Consider the following 9,872-nt stretch of genomic DNA (forward strand, 5'->3'; position numbering starts at 1 on the left):
TAATACAATTAAATTTTACCATTTATAAGGCTAGAAGCAAATGCTGTATCTCATCAAAAACTGGAGCATCTTTCTTTGTCATTCTCTGTCTACACGTGATACTTCTGTAAATTGGCCATGTAAAAGAAGGGTCACTTGAGAAAGCTGTGAAGTACCTCAGGCATGAGAGCACTGTGGATGAAGGGAAGGGGACCTATAATTAGGACGTGTTCAGAGATTTCTTAGTTCCCCAACATGTCTTGTTCACCTTTTTGGTATATTTCCTATATGTGTTGGGGCAACTGTATGCATAGCTGTGTATTTTATAAGGATATTAGAGCAGGTACTAATTTATTTGTTTTTATATCATGAAGTCAGCGTGTCTCTCAGCCTAGAGGTTTTTTGTATATTGATTTTGATGCCTGGTCATCTGACTTACCGTTTATTTCTCAGAGCTCATATGTGAATGAGGAGCGGAGGTAAATATGCAGCAGCCGGTAATGGCTTTATTGTGCTCTTGGCTTTGACATACAAGAAGGTGCAATGCATAAGGAAGTTGAGAGGCAGAAGTTCTTTCCATTCAACCTTGATAATGGCTCTACTTCACTCAAAAGGTGAATGATCCTGTGGTGAAGATAGATGACCCTTCATCTTTCCAAATGATAAGACTTAATGACGAATGAGGGCAGCAGCTTATTGCACTTCAGTAGACACGTTTATGTCAAGTCGGACAGTTTGCCATTTTTGTGTTTGTTTGCTTTTCAATTTTGTTGAGGTTTCCGGTTCTCATGAAAAGGTAGGACTACTAAGTGAAACATAGTCCAGTCATCCTGTCTTCCAGCTTCTTCCGTACAGCACTTCTGCTGATAGAACGTGGGTTTGAACTTCATATCTACTGCCTGGGTCTGGGGACTAAAAAATGTTACTGAATGTTGTGGACATTTTGTGTTATGAAGTGATTTTGCATTTGGTTCTGATGTGAAGCAGTGTCTCTTAAGTGCTGCTATTTTTCCCTTCAATGTCAGTTAGTCAACAACTATCTGAAAACACCGTTTTTCAGACCTATCACTCAAAGCAATGTAGAGCATTAATAGTCCTTGGCCCTTTTAAGAGTTGGGAGTAGATACTTCTTCCATTGAGACATAAAAGTCCTTAAGGGCTGATAGAAGATTTTCTGAGAAATTCCTTCTCCGTGCAGGGAAACAGTCTGACAACTTAGGTGTGAAAGTTGGCAGGGCTACAGCAGTAGCAATTTGTCCTAGGGAGAAATGAGATTCAGAAAATGGTCTCTGCATAATACTGACCCTGTTTTCACATGTGTCACTGGGATGTTTGTAAATTTTTAAGTGACCTTGCAAGATCCTCTTAATGTTGTTTGATACTTTAAATAACACTGATTTTTTTTGTTCCTGGAATAAGTAAACAAGTTGGCGAGCCAGCCAAAAGAGCAAAGACCTCTCTCATTATAAGGTCAATATCTCTGGCTGCGGGATTGATAGACTGTCTCACACACGCATGCACACGCATATATGTTTATATGTGTACATATTATATTCAGAGTATATAGGTATACATGTTAAAGTATTTTTTTGCTTCATCTTGATAGTGAGATATGATAGGCAAAATCTACTCTTAGATTTCCAGAGGATTTGAGTACAAGCAGTTTGCCGTCCCTTTTGGAGTGGGATAATAGGTAGAACAAAATTACTGGAATCAAGATCTACTGACCAGTTGTAAGACAAGAATTTTACTCATGTCAACCCAAATGTATGCCAGTATGTCGTGGTACCAACTGATTTTTTTGACAAACAGTTAAATCTCAAGATTAATATGCGACACAATACTGGGCCATATTACCCCATCAGTTTTCTTAGAATTCTCCAGAGAAATAAGTGAAAAACTCTCTCAAACTCAGTGGCACAACATGCTTTCATCATCACATAAAAAGTGCTAAATCTTATCCTATCTAAGGTTGCATGGCCTGAAGATATGACAGAATTCGGCCTAACTGTGGCTTTTATGCATAACCACAGGATCTCACTTGAAACATAACCAGAGTTTGTAGATAACTTGCAACCTGAAGAGAATGATAAAAAAAATTCAATTTTTTTAATCTGTTTTTTTGTTAAAGCTGTCATCTGAGAAACGGCACTTTAGCAGGTGTTTTTAACAGAAAATGGCAGTGCAGGTGTTAAGTTCTACCAGTCACTGAGAGTCTAGACGAAGATATGGTTAAATCATCTCCTATCTTGAACAGGGATTGATTTTTTTTTTTTTTTTTTTCCCCCCAAGTTGAAAGGGACAGAGCCCCAAACTGACACAGCTTTTTAACCATATATAAATCCATGCTGTTCCTTGTGTATGAATCATGCTTTTCCTAAAGAATGGCAGCTGGTTAACCATGAATTACCTTCCCTTTTGCGATTCCCCAATAAACGAAAGTTGTGATACTCACTGTACATATGAGAGACAGAGGAAATAGTGGTGAGGAAACTAAGTCCCAAAGAGTTGTGCTAAACAACAGTTCAGGAATAAAAAGATTTAGGAATGATGAAAACTTGTTCCTACTGAATGCAGATAGATCAAAGAGGCAGTCTTTGGATCAAAAAAGTTCAGAGCCAAGGGCAGGGTCAAGGCTGGAATTCAGATACTGTGATGTTGAACTGTTGAGCTGCTGTGGAGAGATTTCAGTCCCAGAGGTAGAAGTGGACTGTTGTGGAAACCAGTTCTGAACTAAGGATGCGTGGGGTGGGCAAAGGTTAGACATGCTTTAATTCCCTTAAAATGTGAAGAGATTTGGGGTCTTGTCTGACCTGTCTCTCACTTAACAGAATTTCTCTACAGGAGAACAGAAAGGAAAAAGAAGCTGAATCAGTTTGGTCAAACTACAGAAACTTAATTTTGTTTTGAACAGAAAAGCTAAATGACTCCAATTGTTTTACCTTATGTTGCAGAGGAGTTTAGTCCTTAGCAATGAAACTCTGTTTACATTAGTTTTGGTGAGCGTTTCTCTTTTTGAGGGGGTGGACTTTAAAATGCTGAGATTAGATGACAACTCTTGCCTTTTGGCTTTCTTCCAGATGCTTATTGCCTTCCCGGACTAGGATAACACTGCTTTGTAGGAAACAGAAAGTGTTTACATCTATAACACATGAGTGGGTGTACTAAGTTGAGCCAGCTGGGGTCATGTCCCCCTTGGCCTACTGTCCAGGCATTCCCAGTTAAAGAGTGCAGGGATTGGATGTCAAGAGACTGCACAGCAGAGTCTAGTGTGCAGAGGTGAAGAATACACACCCCAGGACCTATTTCCTAGAAATCTGTGTACAGAAAATTTAGGTTTACTCTTTCTCTGGAAGAAAACTTGTTTTTTGTTCTTAACTGTAGTTATTTCCTGTTGCTCCTCCATGGCTAATACTGCATGACTTCTGAGGGAGTAAGGAAAGCAATGCCTGCTCCACAGCAGTTGTCCTATAGTTTACAAAATGAGCAGGACATGACACAACTCATAGATGGTCATTTTAATATCCTGGTAGAAATCACAGCAATAGCTATTGTTGCTTGCTGCAACTGCAAAATATGAAGGAACAAAAAATGGGCCTCTCAGATTGGACTTGAACCCTGATTCTGAAGAGCAAGAACACAGAGCTCTACCTGCTCTGCCTGGGCTGCTGTGCTGTACCATGAAAGAATCATTTTGCATGCAGGCACAAGATTTTTTTGCAGGACACTAAAAGGTATTGAGGAAACATTTTGTTGGTGTTGTGTTCTATATGAAAAGATGGATTATGGCAGCATGGATAAAAATCAAAAAACAATTTTTTAAATAAAAAGATAGACCTGATTACCTATCCATCAGCCCTGTTGTCTCTCTGCAAGTTTGTGTACACTGAGCCAAGCTCTTACCGCTCTCCTAGAAGTGCAAAGTTTCAAGAAGTTAATTGAATAGTGGATTGTTGGGGGTGGAGTAGATCTGGGCAAGGAGTCATCTGGAAATAAATCCAAGGAAGACGCAGTAGAAACAAGTGAGAACATTTTGAGCAGAATGTTCTAGAAGTCTTGAGGGATAAGGTCTGAGTGTAGCCTCTGCATTGTTTTGAGATCTTGTGAGGGAATGGTATGATAGAAGGGAAACCGATCATGGTAGCAGGCTTGCCAGGCTGTAAAAGAGATCCTATATGGGAATATTTTTGAAGGTTACATCAAACAACAAGAATGCACATTTTGTAGAAAACAGTGATTAAATCCAGGCTTCCTGACCAGTGATTTAAACCATGATTTAAATTGATTCAATTTAAATCAAATCCACCCTGGATTGTGGCTATCTTTGTGAAGGTGTGGTAGGTGGAAAAGGGAGCCCACTAAGGATGTTTGATTGGTTTGTGTCGGTATTTGTGCCAGGCGTAGTAGTAACTTGGTAGTATCCAAGTGCCTGGGTTCTGTCTGCGTCCTTGTGCTGCAGGCATACAAGGAGTGCAGATGCCTAGCTCCCGTGTTCCTGGAAAAGGCAGTTTCGAACCACAGAAGTGGCAGCTTGGGATAGAATGTGAACCCTTGCCAGCAAAGGAGAGCAGGTGCCTGTGAAACACGTGTAATATTTATTCCATAGTGTCACGGCCTCGGTTTTGTGTGCTCTTCCAGAACTCCTGGGGATATGTGCCTTGGTGAAGCTTCAGGGGACTGTTGTTGGGCCACAGTGTCTTGGGTCCTGCCTACAAAAGCTAAGATAAGAGCCATAAAGATACAAAGCTGGAACTGGGCTAGTTTATGCTGTTTTGGCATGCATGAGGATTGCTTTGCTTTTGTTGAATGTTTCTCATTTTACCACTGTCATGTTGAAACAGATGTAATCATTGTGGACCAGTCAAGTGAAAACTGCACTGTATGAAACACATTTGACTGGAATGAGTCAATCATGACAGCTCTTGGTATGCAGCCCTGTTAGTGAATCAGCCGGCTTTGTGTTTCAGACACTGTCAAGAATGCCAGTTTGGACAGAACTCAGTTTTGTTTCTTAGGCTAAAAAATGTATATTTCCTTGGTGTGCTATTGGTTTTATGTTTAATTCTTTAGTAATGTAATATACTGTTGATCTCGTAGCATTTCTCCCCGTTTTCCATCTGCTACTGTGATTAAGTTAAGTTCTGGTTTTTGTAATGTGAATCTAGAGCAAGCAAAATGGAAACCCTACCTACATTATTTGGCATTTAGCAGTAGACGTGAATTACTTTGGAATTTGCGGGGAAAAAAGAAAAATGATGTGTTTGGGGGCCAAAATATGATTGGCAAACCAGTCCTTCTAGACAGTGCTGTGCTGTTTAGGATCTACTGGCAACTATTTTTAAGTGTTGCATTCCAGGTTCTTTTTGTAGGTACATTTGGGAAATCAGCAAATGTCAGCCATAGACTCTAATGTTGCGGTATACACACATTTCCCGTTGCCTTTTCCGGAGACAGAGGAACCGTTATGGGAGGAGGTTTGTTGTTTCAGTGGTGCTAGAAAGAGTTTTTCAAGGTGTGAATTGAAAAGGTGATAAGATGAGCTTTCTAAGTGTTAACCCTATTGGAGATTGGAGGAAAGACATTCAACTAGTGGCATCTAGTTTTGCAGTTTCAATCAGAAGTCTTGGCCTTCTAGTGAACGAGTACACTGTAAAGTAGAATCATCAGCTACAATCCAGTGAGCTAATATTATATCACAGCTACATTCAAAGCCAATCCAAATGCTTTGACTATGATCCAAGCCCATGCTCTTCACTATGTAGGAATGTGTGATGCTGTGCCAGCTTTTATTTTATGATACTGTTATTATAGTGATAGAAAGATGAGAATGAAAAACATCTCCTTTTCTGTGCTATTAGGGCCTGATTTGCCATTGCTTTGCATCTTGTACAGCCATTTGCAAGAGTGTAAATGGAGCATAAAGTTACAAACTAGTAAGAGTCTAATTTAATGCTTCATGGCATTGGTGTGAATGGTTGGGCAAGGTTTAGGACAAAGAGAAGTCTGGCCAGAATATATAACATGATCATTGTACCCAATTCCTGTGTGAGATAAGATTATTACATGAAAGCAAGTGTAAGAGTGCTTATGATGGATTTTCCCAGGATAGCTACACACATGGTAATCACCATGGGTGTTTATACATGTGCTCTGGAAGTGTGTGGGTGGGAGTGCTTTAATTGGAGCAGTTCCAAGAGCTGCTCTAATTAAGGTGCCTGGAGCATCACTTGTATTGGCATCCCCGTGCTGAAAAATGGCAGTGGGGGTGCGTTAACTAAAGTTCGTTGAACAAGCTTTAGTTACAGTGCCCCTGCCGCCATCTGCTGGAGCACGGTAATTACTATGCTTCAGCAGACTCGATTAATTAAGCGTGTTGGAGCAGCTTTGCTGCTCGTGTATAGGCACCCCATGAGAACACAGACTCTGATTTTGGGCTAGACAGTAATGCAAAATAAAGTAATGAAGCACCTAAATCCTGAGACCGAGCTTAAAAGTGGGGCTCATGAAATCCAGAAGTGGGGAAACTGATAATGACCAAGAGACTTTTGCAAGCTATTTAATTTGAACCATGAGAAAACAAAAAATAAAAACTTAACATGTATTTTGTAATAATAACTATAGTCACAGCAATTGCAAGTTATAAGGTCATTGCAAACCAATTACATTGTCTTGTCTCCTGTAATTACTGGTTTTGTAGATAAAAGCCTTGCAGTAGATGTAGTGTACTTGGATTTCAAGAAGTCATTTGATACAGTGTCATGCAATGAACTTGTAAAGAAATTGAATTGCTGCCAATTAGTTAAAAAAAAAATATATCCTGGTGTGTGTAAGGAACTGGTTGTCCATCAGGGAACAGGGAGCCAAAGAAAGACTTGGGGTGGAGAATGATAGCAATTGGGGTACTCCAGAAGTCAGCGTTCAAAATTATTATGTTCATTAACAATCTCGAGAAAGAGTTAATTCAGTCAGGGTCAGTTTTTCTGCTGAGATCCAACTCTCAAGAAGTAGCAAGGCAATAGACCAAAAGGCCAGGAAAGATTAGTTTACTGTTTGAGAATTAGATTAGATTTAACAAATAATAGGTATACAGATTAGAAAGAAAGTAGTACAGATGTAAGCCTGGAAGAAAGCTGTTAGAAAAGCAGTGAGCCTGTGAAGATCTGCAGTGAGAATTGATGATAATTCCCAATAACGACATTTCTAGTATATGCAACAATTTAATGCGTTCTGAAACCTAATGTGACCTTCAGGGTGATTAACATAAAAGCGGAAGGCTTTACATTTTAAATAGTGCTGTGCCAAAGCATAAAGGTGTGTAGAAGACCAAATGCATATTTGTTCTCTAGTCATGTGAGTGATCCCAACAGAAAGGAGAGAGAAGTGACCATAGGGGTGGCTGCCTAAGGGGATGGGTGTGTCTTTCCCTTACCAGCTGGCTAATTAGCTTTGAAATCGTTTCTGACAACTGGGACTTACTGTTGTGAGTAGCTTGTTTTTGTCTAGAATCTTTTGTTTAAAAAGTGAATAAAAGAAAGCCTGGAGGACAAGGTTTGGGACTGTTACTGGGGAGAGCATTATTCAGCTACCTCGGCAGGTGGGCCTGCCCATTGTCTGACAGTGACTTTTGTGCACATGGACCTCAGAATTGCTCACCAGTGAGTGAAGTCTGAGGAAGGCAAAGAGGATATGGACCTTGACTGTACAGAATGTATTGAGAGGTCACTTTGCCTTTCAGTGTGTGAAATGAGCTAACTGATAACATGTAGTAGCAATGTACAGCTGCTAAGACTACAGAGTGAAGACTGTCGCCTCCAAAACTACAAAGAAATTCAAGGTGGGGAAAAATGTTCCTACTCATGGGAATGAGGTGAGGAAACCAGTTCAGTATTGCTACAAATCACCAAAAGTTAGATTGGATCCTTAAGGTCACATTGTGTTTCATGCCTCATTCAGAAGACATAGTCTGTGCTGGTGTATTGCCATGATTTAGTCCTCATTGATCACAGGTCTTCTCAACAGATGGCCTTCCCAAGTACCGTGCTGGTCTGAAAAGCTGATTAGATCTAATAAGATCATACTGCCAAACACGGTATGATGGCAGGTTATGCTGTACATAACACTGATCTTAATTAGATATTCCCAATATAGGGAGGATATAGAAAAGGCCTAGAGAAAATACCGAGATGGGCAATAAAATATACAGAATGAGTGAATGGGAGAGGGGAGATAGGATCACGGGCTATAAACATCATCTAGATGAATGAATATATGAATGAAGAATGCAGTCTGATAAGAGGACAGAACAAGAAATAATAGCCTAAAGCTAAGAGAAGAAAAGTGTTTTATAACATCTGAGCAATGGGCTAGATACTCAACAGATGGGGAAAAGCTCCATCATTCAAGATCAGGATAGATAAGTCACTTGTGGGAAGATAATAAATCTACATATTGTAGAAGATCAGATGGAATGAACCACATGTTCTTGCATTTTTATCCATCTAGATTGCCTGAAAGATAAAAGAGAACCACAGGTGTCTGTCAAGTAGACATGGTATTTCCAGAAACTCTAAGTTGCATAGAGGTTTGAGATTTTGAATAAAACCGTTTAGAGAATTATTCATATTTTCTGCATGTTCTCCAAAGGTTTTAGAAAATGTATTGGCTCATTGCCAGAATCCAGCATTTATGGAGGAAGAGTTTTGTACCATTTTGGTAGCTAGGTGGAAGATACGCATGTAACATATTATGGAGCCCCATGGTTACAGATCGCTGAACTGGGCCCTTAATGAGCATGGTAACTGTAGGTGGAAAATTTTGGTAAATGGCCAATATACATCTTTGAACAGCAACCAACAAAGATGTACAGTTCCAGCTAAGTGAATCAGATAGTGTAATTGCAGTAAATGGGCATGTGCAATCTAGCATGAGAATGTAGGCTTGAAAGAACTCATGCTAATGCAGAAAAGGGAAAGTTATTTTGATACGGTCAGTGAGAAGGAATCAGCCCTGAGAGCATAAGTGATGGAAGCAGCTTCCATAGGCCGGGACTGGGGGGAGTGGGGCCTGGCTGGGGCCCCACTCCACCCAGCCCCTGCTCTTGCCCCTGCCCCGCTCCCTCCCTCACTGTGGGGGCCTTGACCTGCACCCCCCACCCCCACGGCGGTGAGGAAGGGAGAGGGGATGGGGCTGAGGATTGCGACCCCCACAGTGCAGGAGGGAGTGGAGCAGGGGCATATCATTCAACCCTGCCCCACTTTCTCCTGCACTGTGGGAACTGTCCCATGACCTGGCCAGGGCACCGCTCACTGTGAATGGGGCAGCTGGGTTGTGGGACAATTGGAGCCCAGCAGCTCGTCTGGGGGAGCCGCAGGTGGGTGGGGGGCACATGCCCCCCACCCTTGGCTCCCCCATGGTGCGTGCAGTGATGGGAGCCGTCTGCCCATGACCCTGGATGAGCTGTTGGGCTCTGATTGTCCCATGACCCAGCCCAGCTGAATGAGGCTCCAGCCAGGCTGGGTCATGGGACAGTTCTTGAAGTGCAGGAGGGAGTGGGGCAGAGGTGAACGTTTTGCCCCTGCTCCTGCCCCTGCCCCACTCCCTCCTACACTGTGTGGGTCTCGACACCCAGTCCAACACCCCCACCAGAACATCCTGGTGCTGCTCTGGCCCCAGCCCGCAGCATCCCACAGCCCACCCTGCCCACGTGCTGATCTGGGGGCATGCACCTCCCTTGCCCTCGCAGGAGTGTACGTAGCAGCGGTAGTGGTGGGGAACCAGGCTGTGGCCTTGCGTGTGGCAGCCACCGCCACTGCCCTGCTTGGCTGCGCACTGTACCACTTTACCATGGCCCGTCACAGCTCTGTGGGTTACTGACAGGTCTCACGCCTGGCCAA

The 9,872-nt window shown here is 42.1% G+C and overlaps 1 protein-coding gene across 1 annotated transcript in view; it reads left to right on the plus strand.

Annotated features, from left to right (window-relative positions):
* Positions 1-658: 658 nt before the first annotated feature.
* Positions 659-9,872, plus strand: part of FMNL2 (formin like 2) — a 133,235-nt gene continuing 124,021 nt past the window's right edge. Inside the window, exons 1-3 of the mRNA XM_019553613.1 lie at positions 659-775; positions 5,349-5,453; positions 8,623-8,691. Of these exons, the coding sequence (XP_019409158.1) occupies positions 659-775; positions 5,349-5,453; positions 8,623-8,691 (291 nt within the window). The remainder of the gene's footprint in view (positions 776-5,348; positions 5,454-8,622; positions 8,692-9,872) is intronic.

Source organism: Crocodylus porosus, unplaced genomic scaffold (assembly GCF_001723895.1).
Source record: "Crocodylus porosus isolate Cpor-Errol unplaced genomic scaffold, CroPor_comp1, whole genome shotgun sequence".
Taxonomy (NCBI): domain Eukaryota; kingdom Metazoa; phylum Chordata; order Crocodylia; family Crocodylidae; genus Crocodylus; species Crocodylus porosus.